We start from the raw sequence: 23,039 nt of genomic DNA on the forward strand, positions 1-23,039 counted from the left end.
CACAGTAACTACAAAAGCAATGAAACAGTTAAATGGGAATCTCTATTTTGAAATTGCTTTCTCTGGAAAACTCTTAAATTTTGAACAATTATTTATCTACAAATTGGAACACAACTTTATGATATAAAGGAGATTCCTTTTTGGCAACACTAAGGAATATACCTGTCTGAATTCCATCCTCCTCCCACACATTATTCTTACAGGAAGAGCAGCATTTTGAGAAGAGATGGGTCAAAAAAGAGAAACGAAGCGAAACTGTAACTTTCACTACACTTCCTCAAATAATTGTGAGATGTGTTTTTCCCCCATTCTCCATTCTTTCCTTCCCAGCTATAAGAAAAATGCACCATTATCCACTATAGCAACTTACACACTTCTATGCAGCACGTTACATACTCAGTATTAAATTCCGAAAAGGGTTTGCAGTGACAGCACTGGCAAAAGCTAAACTAGCTCTAAAATCAGTCATCTTAAGAAATCTGCTGGCTTTCCTAACAACACAAATTTGAACTTTGGCATTTGTTTTTCACAGATCTGGATTCTGCAAATATTAGGAATTCTTCTATTACACAAGCAAGGACTGAAATTATTGTGTTCAAAGAGAATTCCTGTTCCTTGCTAAAAAAACATTCCACAACCATTTCTAATGGGTTTATTTAGAATGCAGTGAGAATATGGCTTCACAACATTCCTCCATTTCATATTTAATTTCTTTATGGCATGTAAGGGCAGGCCGACTGAAGATTACCTTTTTAAATAATCCAGAGTGCCATATCCAAAAGTAAGCAAACAGAAGAAATATGTATGAACTGAAATGCATCCATCTGGGATGGAGCTATCTGGGTCATCTAGGATCTAATAGTTTTCTTCCCTGTATACTATGTTTGGTATGGTCCTTGCCCAAAGCTAAGCCCTGACTGACTAAATGTAACCTTCCTGTGATGGCAATGACAGCTGGCTCCCAGCTACACACAATAAATTCAAACAACGTAAAAAAGCAATGTAGGTCTTCTTCCTGAAATGTGAAAGCCAGCAGAGTACACTGGTTTTGGAATATTATACCAGGTCTATAAAATTTCTTTCCCACAAAGTTTGAGGACCCTGTTCCACGGTCATACATTTCTAAAAGCCTCAAAACCTTCAGACAAAGCACATACAGCACAAATATAACTAGCTGTTAAATGTAGCATGTTGCAAATGCATTGATTCCACCTCAGAACTCAAACCCAAACACTTTAAAAGACACAAATGATGCTTATTACAGACACCTTTTTAGAGGAACACATAACATAGTACAACAGCTGTGGTCAGCAACTTCCAAACCTGGTGAGAAAAAATTATCTCACTGCAGTGATGATCAATGAACTCATCACTGTATTTTGAAATCCTGTATCAAAGATAACATGTGCTTCCAGAAAATAAAACCACCTCCAACACCAGTTTTCTGAAACTGAGTCCTTCTGACAAGACTTTTAATCACAATGAAACCGTTAGATTCAACCAAATGCTAAGGTATGTATGTATTTAAAACCAAAGTTGTTACCTTTCCTCTGCTAAATGCTTATTAAGGCCTAAAGAGTTAATACAAATAACTACTTTTTTTGCTCTACCTTATCAATATTTCTTTGTCCAACAGATCTCTTAAATGGAAGATATAGCTGCATGATGTGCTTTCAGTCTCTTGACAGCTACGTAGTAAGAGGTCATACTGCTGTTAACATTTTGCTGTTTTGACATAAATTCTTGTATCATTCCCACTTACTTAGGCATGGTTCACAGTGTGATTTTGGTGTGTACAAACTAGATTTGCTTTCTGAGGAAACTAAACAAGAACTTCTTCACATGTACACCATAATATGGTGTTAGTGTAAATCAATGACTTTGCCCCTCAGACATTTTCACTAGTGCTCTATGGAGGACATATAATCTAGAGAACCAGAAAAGAACTACTCTGAAGTTAACTGCTCAAATTCACATTCTGTAAATGCAGAAGCATCTACAACAACAGCTTTTGCTCCTACTGCATTAAATTGTCACAGTAAACAATACCTAAGACTGTACTATAGTAGTATTAAACATCAAGGAGACTACAGGTTTTTCTCCCGTGACTGCACAAACCTGTTATCTGTCTTTTCAATTATATGAGTGAGTGCTCCTCTGAAATCGCTTCAAAAATGGGATTCCTATTGACTCTCATATTAAAGCAGATGTAGTAGCCTTTAGTAAGCTTTAGTAGCTTACATAAAAATAAGCAAAAACCTCCACTGTTTATGAAGCAGTTCTGAAAACTCATCCTGTGTTTTCTTATCCAGGTAGCACACTTTAGCTATTCAGCATGTCAGCAGCTGTAGAAATTCCACAATTAGAATTTAGTTAATGATTCTCTTGATAAGTGAGGCTGATTAAAATCTAGTTCACTCTCCTTTAATTGTGCTGCCTTTACTCAAAAATAGTAACATTTTATTACTTTTACTGAAGAAAAATCTTCCCCAGACTGCATCAACTTACAAAACTATATATTAACACAGAGACTTATCTGACTCTTTCACAACATGAATAACACCATAATTAAATGAAGATAAACTCTGAGGGTTCATTACATTAAAAAAGGCACAACTGTAAAACTTTCGCAATATCAGCTTTCTTGCCAAAAACACTTTAGGAAGTATTCTCTTGTGCACTACAGAGGCTTCTACCAGACTTCCTGAAAAGTATTTACAGTAATAACTATGATTCTCCAAGGCCAGGATTTTGTTTACTATCTTTGTTGGTGAAGAACTGATCAACCATCTTTCCACAGGAATCACTGCAATGTCATCAGACACTACAACTCCAGAACAATGAGCAAGATGGGAGTAACTCCTCCCATGAGCAGAGCAGCACACTGCCTTCACATAGTACATGCACCCTCGGGAGGAAAGCGAAGAGACAACAGACCTTCAGTGTTACCTATTTGTCTCTCTAGATCTGCTGCTTCATCTGGTGTTGCACGTGGAAGGACACCAGGATCACTGAAACTAGTGCGCAGCAGGGTCCCCATCACGAAAAAGAAAAGAATCCCACCAATTGCAGGTATAGCAGGTGTAATCTTCTCTGACAAATATGGGCAACTGGAAAAAGAAAAAAGATTAAATATGATCAATAACACAGTACAACTTGCTCTCTGATTAGCATTATAAATGCATGTGAGGAATTCACTTTCTTCTGCTGATACACGACTTGTCTCAAAACGTTTACTGAAGCTGAAATTTATATTTAGGTATTCATGACACTTCTGAAATTTCTTATAATCTGTTTAATATAATAAAGGTCCAAATAGAATAATAATGATCTCAATAAATACAATATTAATAAGAAAATATTTATTACAGCATATTTGTATTTGTATTTGCTCATGTATTTGTTAATCTATTGCCCAATTACATAAAGTAAACTGGGGTGAGGGGAAAAGCAAAATAACCTGAAGATATTCGGCAATAAAAAGCGATGTAATTAAGTCTATAAAATGAATTTATCATCCATCACAAAGATGGTGCTCAAGAACTTTAATATTCCTTTAATAGCCTTGGTATACATCAATATTATAACCACTGCTAATTCTTTCTTAATCAGATTTTTGGTAACTTGGTATGCTTGCTAACTAATTTACAAAGATGATTGCAAAAGACAATGCAGCACATAGAATCATAGAATCATAGAATAGTTAGGGTTGGAAAGGACCTTAAGATCATCTAGTTCCAACCCCCCTGCCATGGGCAGGGACACCTCACACTAAACCATATCACCCAAGGCTCTGTCCAACCTGGTCTTGAACACTGCCAGGGATGGAGCATTCACAACCTCCCTGGGCAACCCATTCCAGTACCTCACCACCCTCACAGGAAAGAATTTCTTCTTTATATCCAGTCTAAACCTCTGCTGTTTAAGTTTCAACCCATTACCCCATGTCCTATCACTACAGTCCCTAATGAATAGTCCCTCACCACCATCCCTGTAGGCCTCCTTCAGATACTGGAAGGCTGCTATGAGGTCTCCACGCAGCCTTCTCTTCTCCAGGCTCAACAGCCACAACTTTCTCAGTCTGTCTTCATACAGGAGGTGCTCCAGTCCCCTGATCATCCTCGTGGCCCTCCTCTGGACTTGTTCTAACAGTTCCATGTCCTTTTTATGTTGAGGACACCAGAACTGCACACAGTACTCCAAGTGAGGTCTCACGAGAGCGGAGTAGAGGGGCAGGATCACCTCCTTTGACCTGCTGGTCACGCTCCTTCTGATGCAGCCCAGAATACGGTTGGCCTTCTGGGCTGCAAGCGCACACTGAAGTTGGCTCATGTTCATTTTCTCATTGACCAACACTCCCAAGTCCTTCTCTGCAGGGCTGCCCTGAATTTCCTTTTTGCCCAACCTGTAGCTGTGCCTGGGATTGCTCCCACCCAGGTGTAGGACCTTGCACTTGGCATGGTTAAACTTCATGAGGTTGGCATCAGCCCAGCTCACAAGTGTATCAAGGTCCCTCTGGATGGCATTCCTTCCCTCCAGTGTATCAACAGAACCACACAGCTTGGTGTCATCAGCAAACTTGCTGAGGGCACACTCAATTCCATTGTCCATGTTACCGACAAAGATATTGAACAAGATTGGTCTCAACACCGATCCCTGAGGGACACCACTTGTTACTGGTCTCCAGCTGGACATTGAACTGTTGACCACAACTCTTCGAGTGCGACCATCCAGCCAGTTCTTTATCCACTGAGTGGTCCACCTATCAAATTGATGTCTCTCCAATTTAGAGACAAGGATGTCATGTGGAAATAAACAATCCAGGGGGGGTCTAGGGCAACATCAACAGCCCTTTCCCAGCACAAAAGGCTCTGTGGTTATCAGATTTACAATATATGTGCAGGGTTTAAGATTGGATCACAGTTTTAGCAAATCTTCCATGTAATAAAATCAAAATGGACAGAAGCACTGGAATCTAAACAACACAAAAAAATTGTATCTCTTTATAGCTGTGCAAAAAGAAGGGATATGAACACTTAGACATTACTCTTGTCAATAACACTCTTGTCAATCTGAGTCACACAATAAGCGCTGCAGGATCATCTTAGAAAATACACAGGCTGAAGACTATCTTTATAGCTCTTATATTAAGTAGAGGTGGCCAAAACACAGGGATGGTTTCATCCTTTTCTGATGTGTGTCAAAAGTTCTAAAATAGGACTAAAGCCAACATAAGCTGAAAAACAACAAGTCCTAGGCCTTAGGGCTTCATCTGAAGCTTCCAGGTATCAATCAAGTTTAATTAACATCGTCTTCCCTGTTTCTGCTGACTGCCTTCAATGATGATTCAGATGTGCAAGCTTTTGCACTGTATGTCAGTTAATCTCACTGGAATGTTCACTCTGAGCTAGTGATGACAATGTCAGCTTCATCATCCATCACTTCTGCTGACAGGATGGGGAGAGAATGGAAACACTTTTCATACCAGCTACCATGTACCAGGCTTTTATCTCACTGCATAATTCTGTTAAATGTACTTGGCTGTTTCATTGAACGCCACGGGTTTCACAGATGCAGTGAGTCCAAGCATGTTACCCAGAGCATCATACCATTGCTGAGTGGAATTCTTTCACCCTACATGAATGTTGATATTACAGGTGTAAAAAGTTATGAAAGATTAAAGAGACGACGGGGTATAAAAAATTCAACAGTGATGGGCAAGAGAATCTGTAGTTTCATATAATGAATAAACTCTTTAAATACTAGGAAACGTACTTCAAATGAACACTTTCAGAAAATATGTTTCAAAGACCCAGATTTATGAAATCAGTGCTAACTAAAGGAAGCAGCAGCAAGACAGCTGGTAGACATAAGCCTTGCTCCCTTCACATCAGAAAAGTCAGTGAGAATGAGCAACCAAAAAGAAGCTTTCATACCACATAAACATCCTACTGCTCAATTTATTTCTTGCCACAAAGGATTATGGAAATCAAAACTACTATAATATGTTCAGAGAGGAGTACAAATAGGCTGCAAGAACATATTTTTAAAAGGATTAGAGGGAACATGTACGTTAATGAATACTAAACATAGCACAGTTCTGCTATTCTTCTATTACATTATTCATTACACATACCGACAAAATTGCAACTGTGATGAAGTCTGTTGACCAAATGAGCTGTATGTGTGCGAAAGGTACCATGAGATAATCTCAGGGCAGCACAGTAGGTGCAACACAGTTTAGACAGGTGCCAACACAAAAACTGCAGTGGCATCTGCCTACACAAATTCTCAGTGATACTCAGAGAATGGAAATCGAAGGGCCATCATACCAGTGACACGTTTTAACTGTTAATTTTATAGGGAACTGGTAGAAAGAACAAATTCCTGTGATGAAAAAACTGAGAAAGCCTTGCACTGCTGCAAAGTGATGACTTCACTATAATAAAAAAGCACGAAAATGCCTCTACCTTGCTGAACCAAGTCCATCTGTAGAAAAAAAACCTACCCAAACATTCTCAAAGCCTGTACACTATTCACCAAAGGCAAGAGTAAGGCAATCTGCTTCACCTAAAGCTGTGTTCAGCATTTAACAACTTCGTCTTGCAATAATGTGGAAAACACTGAAGATGTCTTTTTTTTTTCAATAATAACCAACTAATGTTCCACCAAGTAAGAAATCATTTCAAGCTGAGAAACCAGTCAGATCGCAAGCCTAGGCAGGACTATTCAATCCAGTCTGATTTATGTATGAACAGACCATATAATACTGCATAGACCTGCAGAGTTCAAAGATCTCCATCCTTTAGAAAGGGGCAATCTTTTTTTTAAAATTCTATCAATTAAATTAATAATTGCAAACCCCCCAGACACTGCACAGGACTTTTGATTTTTCATTCATGTCTGTGGGGAAAAAAAAAATATGGAGGGAAAAAAAATCTTAGTATCTCCTGAGTTACTAAAAAGTCCACTTAAAATGGCTTCAAATTAAAAATGTGGATGTTAGCCCAAAATTGTCAACACATCTGTTGAAATACCACTGCATGTTTATATAATTTATATTTCCACACTTACAGAACAAATGTGTTTATACTGCTACATTAAGTCAATGTTAATATAATTTTAAACAACTTAGAGTTGCTCCTTTTAGAATTGTCAAATACTGTACAGAGAAAAATATTATTCCCAATATTTGCTCAAATTCCTTAATTAATTTGCTTCAATTCAGTTTGCATCCCTTCAGGCATCAGCTTTGCTCAGATGTTACAAGAAATATACTTTCTGGATGGCACTTTCAGTGTCTTTTTAAAGTAAATATTAGCAGGTATTTCCCAACAGCAAATTTCAAAACTTTCACACAGAGGGATCATCCACAACAGAGAGCTCCACAACAATCTGTCTTACTGCAGAGCAAGTAGTGACAAATATCTTTAAATCAGCACTTGGTAACTACTAAATGTGAATTGACATCTTCAGTTTACATCTTAACACACAGTAAAGCAAATTACCTTAATCAGTATCTGTAATGACAGCAAGTACTGACTAGGTTCATCCCAGAAAACAGATTTTAGAAGTATCAATTGACTGTAGATCCCACTAGAAATTGTTATTGTGGAAATAGCTTCTTCAGAGAACAATGTTTGGATTTGCACACAGCAATAAGTAACACAACCTGAAGTTTTAAATTAATATAGGGGTTTTATACAATTCAGCCCTGCTTTTTGCTTGGCTTCTCAGCTGTGTTTTTGAAGCATCATGTGAAAGTCTGCATGAGCGTAGGAGGGAAATGAGTTCTAGTCTGTCACAGCTAGATAAAAATAACAACACACTGGCATTTAAGAGATAATTATCAAGTATCATCCCTAGGAATGAAGGATGCAGGAGAACAACAAAAGTAATCCTTACCACCCAGCAGTCCTCTGAACTGTGTAACCATGCTCCCTGTGGCTAGTGAGATCAACAGAAAAATACACATAGTAACTGTACTGAAGAGGACACACAGAGCACACACAGTCAGAATCTTACAACTTTCAAGCCCTTCGTTAGAAAAGGGGAGTGGAATAAAAGAAGCCTCCTTAAGGCCTTCCCTGGAAAGATGAAGGCTTTCTCAAACAGTTCACTGACAGTTGATGTTATTCATTGATGGGAGATACAATAAATGACAAACCTATCCAGTGGGGATAATGCAGATTTGGAGAGAGAGTCTAACCTGGAGAGAGGCTAACCCTGTAGTTACAAAAACACATTAGTAACAAACACAACCACTTACTTAAGAGTATAAAAAGACAGGGTTTTATACGTGTGAGAAATTTGAGATTTCAATATTTGCTAAGATGACAGGCAGAAAGCAATAAAAGTACAGATTTTATGCAAAGATGTAGCAGCCATCACACTTAATTATGCTAATCAAAACAAACCCAAATCAACACAAAAACCTCCCCCCTAACTAGTCTGGCTGTCAAGGTCGATAATAGCACACTATATGTCAAGCTTTTCATCAGCATGAAACTCTTTGCAGCAGATATTTAAGAATGTACTCTACATTTTTTATGTATTGTACTCTATGTAAGTATAGCTGAACCAAGTAACAAGACAAAAATACTGTTCATTTCTCTACATCATTAATTTAATTCATGTTTCTGCAAGTATTGCCTATTTGATATACCAGTAGCTACTGGTGCGCAGGTGGTGTCCAACGCTAAGAGAGAGCACATGCACTGCAAACCCGGGATGCAGTTCTACATGTTACAAGTTAACACCCAAATGAGACTGTGCAACTTGCTTAAACTAAATGAAAGGATTTGTTGTTTGTCCTTCCACTCTTATCTATAGCTCCTCTCAGATTCCCCTTCCTCACAACTCCACTACATCACTGCTTCAAGTCATTTGGTCCCAAACACCTGCCCTTACACCAATGAAAATGTTCATCAGGTTATTCTGTGAGCCAAATTAGTCTACTAAAATGTATGAAGATGACACCATTTTGCTGACTTCTCTTTCTGCCTTTTCAACAAATCAAATATGCACTTGGAAAGGAGCAGCGATATTAGCATGAAGCAAGAGAGACAGAACCACAGACAAAACCAGAGGAAGAGGGAACATGGAACAGAGGGAGGAGACCTCCACTTGAGCAGCTGTCAGTAGGGCTTTCATTTGGACTGCTGCCTCCTGTGAAACCACATTCTAACCTTGATCTCTTTCAATTCAGAGATGGCAGCAGAATACCCATACAGATTAAAGGCAAATCAAGACTCTGGGCTAGAACAAAAATGGCTTATAACTTACTTTTCCAATGACAACTTACCAGTTTAAAGAAAGCATTTAAAAAACATGCACATAGACTGTAACACACAGTGGAAGATGCAAGGATGGGCAGAATGTGAGGGCCAGCAAGAACCTTGGAGGCTGCTGCCTGATAAAGACTGCAGGAAGATAAATGGGACAAAGAGAAGGATCAGAGTGAAATAAATTTCACTGTTGTAGAGTTTGGAGGGTTGCCTCTTTTTACTTGTCTTATAACAGAATCTTAACTGGAGAGCACTACATTTTACACTGCTATTCGGAAGAGTGTTAACGAAGCATAAAGAGTTATAAAAAGAATCACAGAAGCATTTTTATAGACTGCACCATGGATTCTCACATAGATGCAGGCTTCAACCTGATACAGATGACTTCAAAGGTATTGCACGTATGACATTAAAACATAGTTTTAATACACTCAGAATTGCAAAAAGAATGGTGTAAGTTTTCCAATTATATAGCTACTGCAGAAATCAGTGCCACAGGAATTTAAAGACTAGAAGAAAAATAGTATCAGAGAATGTCTGAATGTATCAGTTCTTCAGACAGCATTTTCCACTTCCACTCCCATATCCCAGCATCCTACAACTAGCTCTGAGAAGACCTTTTTTTAAAGTTAGGGTGAAGAAACTTTTAAGAAAGGTCTGACATAAGAAAAAAGTTACAACAATAAACAATTTGCAGCTCATCAACCAGTTGATGGCTAATTTTTCACAAGCATGCCTGGTACACAAAAATTGTGCTGTAAATATAGTTTAGTCCAAGTAACATTATATGAAATGCTTAACAAGATGAGATAGGAAAGTTTGTGTTAGGTTCCTACATCTGCCTGATTCTTTTGTACAGTCAAACTTCTATTAAAATTTTCAATAAAATTAAGGGAACCACAGACTGATTTCAATGGGATTTGAAATTTGCTTAAAAAAAAGAAAAAAAAATTATTATTCTTTTTTGTATTTTGAACTATTTTTAACATCATACACTCCCACATTTTAGAATGGTCAGTTTCAAAAACTTATTTGATAAAATACAAAAATCACTCTTCTAATATCTTGCTGAATTTCAAATCCAGAGGATGTGGAATGCTGCAAACACATGAAGACTATGGAAAACACACCACCTAATAAACAAAAGGCAGCATGACAGCAGGAATGGAAAAAATAGGCAGGACATTACCTCCTCCTCAGTTTAATAGTCTAAAATATTATACCCTCATCATAAATGCAGATTTATTGAATGGTTTCAGCACTTAACCTTGCTTGAATGCTTTACAAGTTTATCTGATATGTTATCAAACCATATACATATTTTTTCTGTATTTGTTATATTTCTTGGGAATAACTCCACTTAAAATTAAGTCTAATCAAAAATCATTTTTAAGTGGGAACACATACAGAATAATAGTAATTATATTGTGTACATAAGTATCCCAGCCTCTACCAGCACTTAGAAATTATTCCTTGAAACAAAGAAGATTAACATGACAAAATCACACAGATTACAGAACAGCATGTTCTTTAAGCTTAACAAATAAAGTACTTCAGAAGTTCTCTCAAAGCTAGTGCAAAGTAAAATCAGTTTAATGTCACCTTGAACAGCAAAAGCTCAACAACTGGTCTTCAAAGTTTCATGTGAAAACCTGACACAATTTGGCCTTTAAAGACAATGTCAAAACACACGAGCAACTACTATAAATGAAAGACTGCAGGGACCTCTCTCTGCCCTGCTCAAACCAGCACTTGCTCAATGGAACTCCTTGCAGGGCTGACTCCATTAAATTGTAGTGTATTACCATTGACATCAGATTTACACCCGTTGCATTTGGATGTAGGAGTGTAGATAAAGCTAAGCAAACAGTGTTAACTGTGAAACTGTATAAAATAACCACAAATTCCCTCCCACAAGTAAAGCTCTTAAGGGCTTAATGTAACTGATATGCACCAATCAAAGTAATAGCCTTGTGTGAACCTCCCAATTTTTACTGCAACATGAACTAACTCCAATGATCCACTGTCAAACTTCAAGGTTGGGATAGATAAAATACATTATGCAAAAAGAAACCATCTGCATAACAGATGTGGCTACTAAAATCCTACCCAGGCAACTAAATTTTGCCTTGTTATACAGAGAATGAACTTTTGCCTTACAACATACAATTTATAAAACTTTGACTGCATTGCCTGTTGGGCAGAAATTTCCAAGCATGGTAGTAAGAAAAGGGGGAATACCTATACATCGAGAGCCTGTCTTACCAAATTCTCTTTCTGAAAAGCCCATGCATGTATGACTTGCATCCTCAAAAGACAAACTCACAAAAGGCATGGCTTCCAACCACGCAGCAAATTGAAGGTTTGCTTTATTGCAATTTCTGTTCACTGTTTATCACTTGAAAAGCTAAAAACAGATTTGTACTTTAATTCTCTGGTTTTGAACACAGTGCAAGGTCTGGGTTCCACAGTAAAAGACTACAGATTAATGAATTTCACTTAAATGGATAAACTCACAATTTCTTTTAATCAGCTCATATCGAACACTTTCCTGTTCTGCTTCATATTACTTCCTTATTATTTCCTGTTATGTGATTTTATAACTAAACTACTAGGTTAATACCAACTACTTAGAAATGGAAAACTGGGACAAACCAAGCAGAAATGCCTTATGCCACAAACAAGTCCCTGAAGGAGTACAAACTTCTAGGTGATTTTCCACAGGATTCTATGGAAATTGAAATGTATGCAAGTATGCTGCTGGCAGACAGTGGACTCCGAGCTCTCAATGAGCCATATTTTGTGTTAGCCCTGCACAATTCGCAAGGCAAAGGGCTAGATGTAAAAGCCTAGCTTTGACTAAAGGACAAAGGCCTGTCAATGCAAGCAATTTCTTCCCCTGACCACACTCTACTGTCACTTTCCTCATAAAAGCACAAGTGAGCTGACTAACACTGAGTTAAAACAAAGGAATTGTTCTCAACTTGTTCCCTTTTCTGAAAGAGAATATTAATTCTCAGTTTCCTGAATAACTTCACTCACTGTATGATGTAACGAGTGCCAGTGAACAGGTAGAGGGCAGGATGAAGTTCAACTGTCACCTCCAGAAGCGTTCAGCTGCTATGCGGATTAGCCATAAAACGAAATCCCACACATAGTCATAAGAGTTTAGGAATAGTAGATCCAGTGTCTTATACAGATTTATATTTTCTTTACTGTGTCTTTTTCCCTCCCTAATTCTCCATATTGCAAGTCCTTAGCATAAAACACACAAATTAATTTTAATCTGAAACACAGGGGAAAATGTATTAAAACTATCATTTCTTAGTGGAACCCACTACAATACAAGCCTTTGCTTTTTCACTGAAAAACAGAGCTAAGCTTTACGGATGCAGCAGTTTCGGGGGTTCCTTTACTTATAAGAAGTGGAAAACTGATGATCCTGCCCACACTACAGCTCAATAGTGTGCATCACATTGTTATAAATATAACAACTGGGAACATAAAGCAAGCATAAACCCAAGAGTTTAACCTCCTCTTCCCCAAAAGAAGCAGAGCTGAGCACTTGTAATACAGCAACTTGATCACCCTTCTCTCAAAGACCTGAGCGGCCTGTTTACAGTGACTTCACAGTTATACCTGAAATGGCACACTATGTTTTTTCCTATTGCCTCCTCACAGTATCATGGGAATTCTCTTATCCCAGACTAAACATTCATTGGACAACACAGACTGACATACTGCAGGCTACTTTAGATTAAAAAAACACCCCAACAACTAATTGGCACACATCATGCCAAAGCAGTGCCAGCAATCTGTATCTAAAAATGAGTCAGTTCATATCTAAATACATTGCAAGACCAGCTGGGGGCAAATCTTTAATTTCATAGGGAAAAGTAAAGCACACAGTGCTTCATCCACATAGACAGCACTACCACTACAAATATTTTGGTTGGCAATGTAATTTAAACAACTAAGAATAGGCTTTCACTGTTTTGCATTAGAACTGAGATTTGGGTGAAAGTCATGTAAATCCAGGCATTAACAGTTTTAAAAATACCCTACAATGAGGACTGCTTCTGAATCACCAGAATTAGCAATATCATAGCATTTCATTATCTTTAGGGGTGTGAACAGAAAAGATTGTGCTGTTTGAGCATTGAAAGACTTTTGTCTGAATTCTGTCCCCGCTTTTTTTTATTTTAAAGGAAGACATCTAAAATGTTCTGTATACCCTTTTATATTAAACACTTATGAGACCCAGATAAGCACATGCAAATTGGAAACAGTGGATTTATCAAATTATGCTTTTCTCTGTATTCCCATGAATGAATCACACACAAGCGATTTCCTCTTGAGAAAGACCACTGGCTGAAATTACTAATTCCATATTGCCTTCCTGAACACTTGTATAATTCACCAAAAATTATTCCTATCATGCAGCAATTCTAATATTTAAATAATTTGTTTAAAAAAGGGAAACATTACAGCATATTTCCTCCTAAGCCAACTACATTAAGAAATATGCATTACAGAAAAATACAATTAAAGGGAAATCATAACACGTTATTTTGAAAATTAAAAACTAAGAATGAAAACCATCCATATTAACAGTTAAAAGCTGAGAGTATCACAGAAGGTTCTGTAGCAAGCCCAACAGCAACAAAATTTCCACATTTAAGAGAATTAAGTTCTTTATACAAATGTCAATCACTTAAAATTCACAGTTACTTTATACTTAGCTGCTGTACAGTAACTAAATATTTTGACTGCTATAATGCACAAACCAGACCTGAATGGAAGGTGAACAAAGAAATGCCCAGCTTTTACACTGTTTCTTAAAAAAATATTTTATTTAAAATTCCCACTCAGTTTTAAATTTTTCATACACAAATTTCACTGTCTCATATTCCATTAGAATTTTCAAGCCTTTCCCCAGTTGTGTTCTTACTGCAATTTTGTTCAGTAATTACCACAAACCTCAAATTTTAATACAAATTGAACCAGGATTTCAGGTAGGAGAGAACAATGAACACTGGGAATTACTGCTACTCTTCTTCAAAAGTACAATTTATTTCTTCAATTTAGCATCTGTCTATTTTTGTCAGACTGCCAAAGCCTTTTAAAAAAGTGTCGTGAGAAGGCGAAGCAAAGCAGGGAGAATGAGGTCTTTGTTACATCCATTGCAACTGTAAATTTCAAACATTTTTCTTCTAAGATTTTTTTACACAACCTGTTATGGCCTATATTATAGGACTCCAAGCCCCATTGAAAGATCATTTCTTTTGCTACTATTTATATGGACATCTAGTAAATGTTTCTGCAAGTGGAATAACGTGATCTCTCTCCCTAAGGCAAGCCAGACATGAAAATCAGAGCAAAGTTCAGTTACTTCATTGTTCCCAGAATACGCTCTAAGGAATTGCAACACAAGATTCGCAGTCCATCTTTCCATTGTCAAACACGTTCTGCTGTCCTCCTCCCAGTTTCAGATGCCGACATGTAAACAATCCTCCCAGACACACTCAACCATGCAAATACTGCTCTGACTGTTGGTCTGCACTTGGGCAGTTTTGCACAAACAGAAAATTAACAGGCCATGAAGTTAAACAGAAATTGAAATATTTTGAATACATGAAACAATTGCATAGAAACTAAAATAAACCCAGAATTCCCGCAACAAACACAACACCACTACAGGACCACAATCCTACAAACAAACAAACCAACCAACCAAAACCCAACAAAAAGCAAGTGGCTGAACAAAACATTTATATCTGTGTAGTGCACCACCTCTAAATGTAAACTGGTGATGTGTCACCTATTTCATTGAGTCCTTCAAGCACTGATATCACAAGCCCCACTTTTTGCCTCAGTGTTCTGCCTTTAATCGGGTTTGCTGCTGCTTTTGGCCAGTCCCTCCCAAGTTTCTCAGGCTCTCTCCTGGCTGCACTCTGATCATCAGTGAACAGAGACTGTCCAGGCCCTCCTGCCTGCTCCAAACACACTCCGTTTTACAGCACCAGAGGAAAGCTGTAGCCTGTAGAACACCCTGCCAGTGTCCCGATTTATCTGAGGATATTGGCAACTAAACTTGTGCTGAAAACCCAAGGCAACAGGCACATACCCTAACCAGGAGGAAGATCTAGAGCTCGGTAATCTCCACAGCCTTTATTATTTTCTTCTAGCCTGTCCCCTAGCTTAAGTCCATTCTCCATGCAGAAACTTCCCTTTCAGTTTTGCAGAACATACTACATTGAAAGGGAGGAGTTACACGTAACTGGAAGAGTGCTGGTATGTTACTTCAGATAGTTGCACTAAATGAAAAGATAAATGCCCAATGTGTTCTTCCTTTTCTGTCCCCTTACGAACATGACAACAAAGTTCAGATGTCAGGTATGTGATTCATTTTTCAATATTTTTCCTATATAAAGGTGCAATGTAATGGGGTTTTCTAGCACTTTCTACCTACATGTGTTCAGAAAGGGGAGACCTTGATGCATCTTACTCCTACTTACAAACATGAAGCTAATGCTCACAATGAATAAGTGAAAAGGCAAAGTGTATGAAAGACACATGCAACACTGCAGTAGAGTAAGTAATTTCTATCTACAAATAAAAGACAGACCAGGAGCACAAGATTCTGTTTCTAAACAGGTATAGAAAAACCCTGTTCTTCTCAAAGCAGAGGAGATTACTCTGCTTTACAACTGAAGTACAGAATTCTTTATTCCAATACTGTTTTGTTGAAAGGGGTTTGGGGAGAAAGTAATGAAGAATGGACAGTATGCAAGCAATCTTAAATCAAAATACAGCTTTGAATCTAATTTCAGGTCCATTGAACTTTACATTACAAGCTTAAATAATAATATGTGCACTTACTCCTCCAAGAGCAATTATTTTCCCCTCTTACATTCCAAAACAAAACTTCATTTTTCACATCCATTAAACCGTAACTTATTGCCTAGTGTTTCATTAGCCTGAAGAACATCAAACCCTCAGAGGTTCACTGGTATGAAGAACACACCAAATAATTCATCATATCACTGTAAATAAGTTCACAAATTGAAGCTGAAAAGCACTGCCAGGCAACTGAACTTATTGATGAACTAAGTATTCAATTCATGCTTGTTTACTTTTTAAAGCCCTTATTAAATTAATAAGCCAAATAATTCTCACTACTGGACCACTTTCATTCTTTTCTTATGTTTGACACTTTGTCAGATACATTTCTGTTCTGTCCAGAGAGTCAAAGCTTTTTACTCGCAGATGGAAGATTCTAACAAGGTTTTGCTGATAGGATGAAAAAAGTCTGAAGGTTAGATGGTTTGTAAAGAACTGACATGATCCTAACCGACACTCTGGAATCTACTTTCACATGCATGTTAATTAAAATTCTAAACATTGAATTTTGTCCTAGATTGCAAATAAATATTAATATCTTTTATGTCCTAAATGCATACTAACCACCTATTAACTTGTTTAAAACATGCAGAAATTACTAGGGCTGGAGGGAAATGGTAAAAATGCAAGAGTAGAGTGCAGTTTTTCTGTTCAGAAAAGCTACAAATCTCCAAATAGCATGGCAAATACAAGCTAGTATCCATTCCCCCAAAAGATTTGTAATGCAACTATCTTTGAATTGAAATTCATAGCCATGAATGCATATTAAGTCCTGTTATTGGTGTCTAACTCCTCTCAGACACTGAGAAATATTAAGATAAGAGGTCTATGAAATTTCAGTCTGTTTTAGCAGTGAACAGGCATTAAAACTTAACAGTCTACATCTGTGAACCATGGGTTTCAGGCTTGTGTTTTAGGCACAGGGGAGGTCTATAAACATAATTATCTGTGTTCTTATTGTTACATTTTAAGGAGGAGATCCCTTTAAGCCCAGTTCCCACTGTTAACAGTCAAGAGCATCACTGCATAAACAACAATATTCACAGAAAAAACATGAAACTACATTAAAACTTACAGTAGAACAATAAATAAAACAATATTAAAATAGAAGAGTCAAAAGTGACAAAAAAGTTGTTGAGGTTTTTAAGAAGAAAAGGTGAACAGTAGCAAATCCTTAATTATTTTATTTATACTATTTCTTCACTGACTACACAATATCCAGAACAAAGGACTTCAGTTCTTTCCCCTTTTTCCTTACTGTTCTTCTTGAAGAGCTAGCACACTCCTCGTGTCAAAAACCTCTCAAGGTGTTTCTCATATGATACCAGAGAGCCAAATTAAACCTTGAATCTATAAATACAGTACAAACATTCATAATTTGAAGGAGTGTTTCTCCTTTACTAAAGACTAAAATGAAAAAAAAACCCAAAACAAATCTCTACGCTGAGGAAGTCAGCAAGAGTAAGTAAAGTACAAACAAAAGCCCTGGCAGCATTTCTGGCCAGCAGTGACCTATGACGATTAAACTGGTGCAAGAAAGTGTCTAGAGTAAAAAAAAAATAAAATTGAAAATATTTCGGAAATACATGGCATAACCCTCCCAGTTAAACCCCCCAGTTGTTACTACAACCCTGCACAGCAATCATCTCTATTTTGTATATAACACTACAGCACTCATGCTAAAATTAGCTAAAACTATATATTATTTCACAAGAACAAAGTAGCATTCCTCATTTTTTGACCTACTCTGCACTCAGATGCTTGTAGCTTAGCCAGCCCTCTGCAGCTGCTTCGACACCATGCCAATGCCTCCACTTCCTCAGCTTTTCTATGCTTAGGAAAGAATCTCTGGAGACCTAGAGAGCCTTGCACAAACAATATTGTGTCCTCCAACTGTTGCTAAATACAAAATCCATTTTTGCTTCTTTTGTCCCTCTTGAAGGACAGTGAATGTGTGCTTCAGACTATTTTTGATCGATGAAATAATATTTTATTTTCCCTCAAAAAAAGGATGGATCAGCCTAAAAGAAGCCTGTTACGACAGAAGTCAGAAACAGCTCAACGGATAGGACAGGAGACTGGGAATCAGTAAAGTCACCTTCCTGGATCAGCCAGGAATCTGTTGCATGACCTTGAGCAAAGGCAATTCACCTCTTTATTATTCCTCTGCTTTTGGCGCATACACCTATCCAGGACACAATGAAGACAGAATGTGCCAAACTCTCTACGACTACAAAAATTCCCCCCAGTTATACGCTTTTATTGGGGCTTTTTTTGCTGCCAGTGAACACTAATGATAGACTTGGATGCTCTACTGTACAAAAACACTGTCTGAACAGCAAGCAAATCAGTTGGAATCTCTAGGCAATGCTGAAATACAAATAATTACTAACAGGATAGACAGCTTGGCTTACACAATACAATAGCAAGAAAAAAAAGGGGGAACTACTTAAAATAGTAACTCCATATGGTACTATGCTGATTATTACTTGTCTGATTAAAAAACTACTGCGATTACAAAAAATTAAAATATACCAAAGCAGAGGTATTTCAGCCTCTCCTAAAGAGAATGTTTGTCCTTTATACATTTAAATCTTGTTTTCTAAAGTTACAACTTTCAGTTTTAGGGAAGAATTGGTTTTTTAAAAACAGTTAAGTTAGTAGGAACCTGGTGTTGACAGATACGTTAGCAACGGTTTCTTTCCAAATACACTCAAGCACATGTCTGTCAAATTTTCGACAATAACTCTGAGGAAATGACTTTAAAGTCCTGGGTAAAAAATGTTTCTTGAGATACCTGAATCCCCCTTCTTTTCTGTAAAGTGAGTGATATTGAGTAACATGCGTGCTCAAAAAAATATCTTCATTTAAAAAAATGAAAAGCCGTAGCCTTCCTGGATTACAACATCTGAGCCTTGAACCAGTCAGGTATTAACTATTTGCCACTGCAAAAAGTAACAGTAGTTCATGCAGGCCAAAGTGATTTCCCCACCAACATCCTGAGAGTGAGTAACTTTTTGTTGACAGTGCCAACTGAAGCTTCTCTTCCTATCAGACAGCCCAGACATTTCCACCCTGCCTTGTGCTGACATAAATGTTCCAGGTAATGAGGAAACAGACTGGACTGACACCCTTCTCAGGAAAAAATGAAGAGCAGAAAACATGTTGGAAAGAGAAGTGAGATGATGGTCTGGTTGTTTTGAAAACTGTTGAATTTTTATTGTTTCAGTGTTTAAAGGGTGGCTACAAAGACTATGAAGACTCCCTTTGTACAAGGAGTCACATGGAAAAGACTAGGGGTAACAGGCACAAGTTAGTCCTGGGGAGATTACTCCTGGACACAAAGTTTTTCACTATGAGAACAATCAATCATTGGAATACTCTCCCCAGGGAAGTGGTGGATTCTCCAACACTGAACACTGTTAAGATTCACTGTACAGGGTGCTGGGACATCGAGTCTAGGTTTAGCCTAGAAAGGTTGCACCAGATGATCCTTGAGGCCTCTTCCAATTTTATGATTCATTGTTTAGATTTGTCTGTTTCTCATTCTAGATTATTAATAAATAGCCGATCATCGGCCATCAAAGATCCCAAATCATCTTCATTTAAACTATAAACACAACTGCAAGAGAGAAAAAGACTGAAATATTTTTAGGGAAAATCAGACGCCTCTATTTAATTTAAGACACACCATAGGACTGACTCCAACCTGACAGCATAAGTAGCACTGTGCCGTTACACTGTAAATTAAATCTATAAGCTCGGCAGTATTCTACATAAAACACTGAACCCGCAAAAAATCAAATAATTTAATGAAAAACTTCAAAGGAAAACCACAAACAGTTGCAGATGATATGACGAGGCATTACTAAGCAGTACTTGTTGCCCGTTTGAATTGAGATGACTGATTTAAGAAACAGTCCAAAGCACCTGAAAATACCTAGCCCTTTGAACATTTTACTGTCGAACTCCACAAAATTTCACATACAGAATGTTTTCAAAAAGAAACACAATTCCACTCAGTCTCTTCAAAGCATAATTATTTAAGTTTAAATGGGTCAGGTAATGTGCAGAGGTATGTGAACTACGTCTACAACCCAAATTCTACCATTATCATCATAACAACCAAGGAAGTTTTACTTTGCCCCTTGCTTTCTTTTGATGATTTTGTTATACAGCAGTCCTCTGATTCCTATATAATGAAAAAAATGTGGCATCATAGGAGTTGTTGATAGTTAATATAAAATTTGTCTAATCTGGAATTTCCTCTTGTGTCAAACAAAAATATTTGCTCCAAGATGTATTTACCTAGTAGAACTGAAATCTTGGAGCAAAATGACAGTTAAATTGGAATTGACAGTTGGAATTGATACATATTCTCCATACTACAGTATAACATTATTATTGATACTTCAATAAGTAGATGATTTCTAAGCCTCAGTAAATTATAAAATAATACTATGATTCTATAGGTAAAAAAAATTAAAAAAAAAATCCCTACATTGTCAAACTTCCTTTAATTTTTACTTTATTTCTTAAAGCTTGACTATGGACATTTTGCACCTTCAAGCTGCAAGAAAAGCACATCTCCAAGTCAGTCACTCTAGCATTTACTATCAGAAGTCTTTACTTAAGAGACTGGACAAATCTGTATTTGTTCCCAGTGCCTGTATGTGCTGATTAAATCAACTCCAGCAAACACGGAATGAATCACATGATCCTAATCTGAAAGCCAAACATTCAGTATCATTTTTAAGATGACACAAACACCTCTGAATTGGAAAAGGATTAATGCTGCAGTACTGGAGAGAACTACAGATGGAGTAAGCAGTGAAGCTTACGGCCATTTGAGGAGGGAAGCACCAAAATGCCTTCCTCCAAACCTAACTGTTGGATAATAGCTTTCCTTAGGCTCAGAATCCTTTCCTGTGACCTGATCATTTCCTACTGCCAATGTTCAAGAGTCCTGAGAGTGTTGCCCTTCTACCCCCTGTACATATCAGCCACAATACACAGGTAGCAACTGTAATACCAGTGCCTTGCGTTCATGGTGAAATGCATCTTTTGGAACACAGCAACAATACAGCTGCTCAGGGAAGCATCCCAAGAATCAGTTTTTACAAATAAAAACGTAACCAACCTCTTTACTTCCTAGTTAGGCAACAAGCCTCCCTCAGCACTTGGCAGAAACTTCAGTGCTCCAACACAGCAGACTCTGGCCAGGCGACCATTCCCTCTGCTCAACAGAGAAACATCTATAGGCTACTACACCTGAGAGAGTCATTATACAGGAGGATGTCTTAACTCAGAAGTTTCAGTGCTCTCAATTTGGCAAGAAAAAGCTATATCTCAGTGTTATAAACCTATAATCAAGAGAGAAGAATCTTTTTTTTTGGAGAAGGTATTTTTGATGCAGCACTGAATGCTTCATTTTTCTTCCTTTCAGCACTGCTGCTTTGTCCAACAAAAGCAAATTCTGAGTGACAGAAAAGTACATTTCCCTCTCTGCCCTGCAGCTCACTCTGTGACTGTGCAATCAATAGTGAAGTCTGAAATGGGAAAAAAACCCAACCAAAACTCGACAGTGCAGTGAATGATGAATGCCATACAAAAATGTATGTCCTTGTATGGCCTCAAGCTTCAGAACAAGGAAAGAAGGATCCCTAAAGAAATGCGAATATTCAAGAGACAGGCAATCCTTTGTTACCAAGATTATTTTTTTCTTTTAAGTATCCCTGGGTAACTATCTGCACACCACCACTACCATTTTGCAAGTGACATGTTACGAGTAAATTGGGTGAACAGAATGAAAGTGACCAGCAAGGTCCATTTTGTTGATAAAGCGTACAAAAATCTGCTTCAAAACCCTGCTCTCTCAGACTGTGACTTACAGATGTTATACAGGTGACACTCAGACTAGCTTTGTATATTATTTCGACTTTGGTAACAGTCCCTCTAGCATTTATTTTTTGCTTGATCTAACAAAGTAGAATGGAAGGACACTGTCAACTGCACTTTGGAATTTAATCAGGTCTCACCCACACTCAGAGTTGCATCATCTTAATTAAAGGCAGGATTTTAAGCAAGTTAAAGCGGCTTTATACCCTATAGGTAAATCACCCGATCTAATTTACGTGCAGTAATTCTGCACACCAAAGCAAAAATGTCTAACAGAGGCATAAGGTAGGAAATATGGAAACTCCCTGTGTATACAAGCTTAAACTTAAACCTGGTTTTGGATGAAGTCAGTACCCTAGAAATTTTGGATCCTTGCACTCTGAGAGAGTCATAAGAACTTTTTGTTTTCGCACCCAAGTGAAATTGGATACACAGACACAGCAGAGGATTAAAGAATTCTCCAGCTACAAGGACAGCAGAGATGCAGGTCTGATATGGATCTGAGCTTAGTTACTGCAGTAGTTTGTGAAAGTACTGAACCTGAACTGGTTCTTCAGGAGAGGTCAGAGAGCAATGGACATTTTCACCTGTATATATGAAGCCTGGAAGACACAATATGAAAAATTAGAAATACTGATTCAGGACCTTATATTCAGCATGTTTAAGAGACTACAAAAAAAAGAATAGTGGAATATCCATGTCAAAGCTGAAGGGCAGATGGTATTCAGGAGAGTAAAACAAAAGTAAAGCCAGTTATATATTGAAGTGTATCAGTAACATCTTACCAACTAGAAATACAAGATTCCTTGGATAAAACGGAATTAGCTCTGATCATTTAGCAAAATGATCGTTTAAAAAGATTGTATTTACAGTAAAAGTAAGGTGTTGGAATAATTGGGCTGGAAAACCAATAGAGGTTGGAAACAGTATCTTCACAAACAGACCAAAAAA

The 23,039-nt window shown here is 37.5% G+C and overlaps 1 protein-coding gene across 5 annotated transcripts in view; it reads right to left on the reverse strand.

Annotated features, from left to right (window-relative positions):
• The window catches only part of ZDHHC14 (zinc finger DHHC-type palmitoyltransferase 14), a 102,790-nt gene that overhangs the window by 41,474 nt on the left and 38,277 nt on the right, over positions 1 to 23,039 (reverse strand). For 3 of the 5 annotated variants that reach the window (XM_031049833.2, XM_013129293.3, XM_005150064.3), the window contains exon 2: positions 2,950 to 3,110. In XM_031049833.2, the coding sequence (XP_030905693.1) occupies positions 2,950 to 3,110 (161 nt within the window). Of the gene's footprint in view, positions 1 to 2,937; positions 3,111 to 23,039 lie in introns of all 5 variants that reach the window. The other 2 variants (XM_031049832.2, XM_013129291.3) reach the window with 1 other exon arrangement.

The sequence above is a fragment of the Melopsittacus undulatus genome, chromosome 3 (assembly GCF_012275295.1).
Source record: "Melopsittacus undulatus isolate bMelUnd1 chromosome 3, bMelUnd1.mat.Z, whole genome shotgun sequence".
In the NCBI taxonomy this organism is placed as follows: Eukaryota; Metazoa; Chordata; class Aves; order Psittaciformes; family Psittaculidae; genus Melopsittacus; species Melopsittacus undulatus.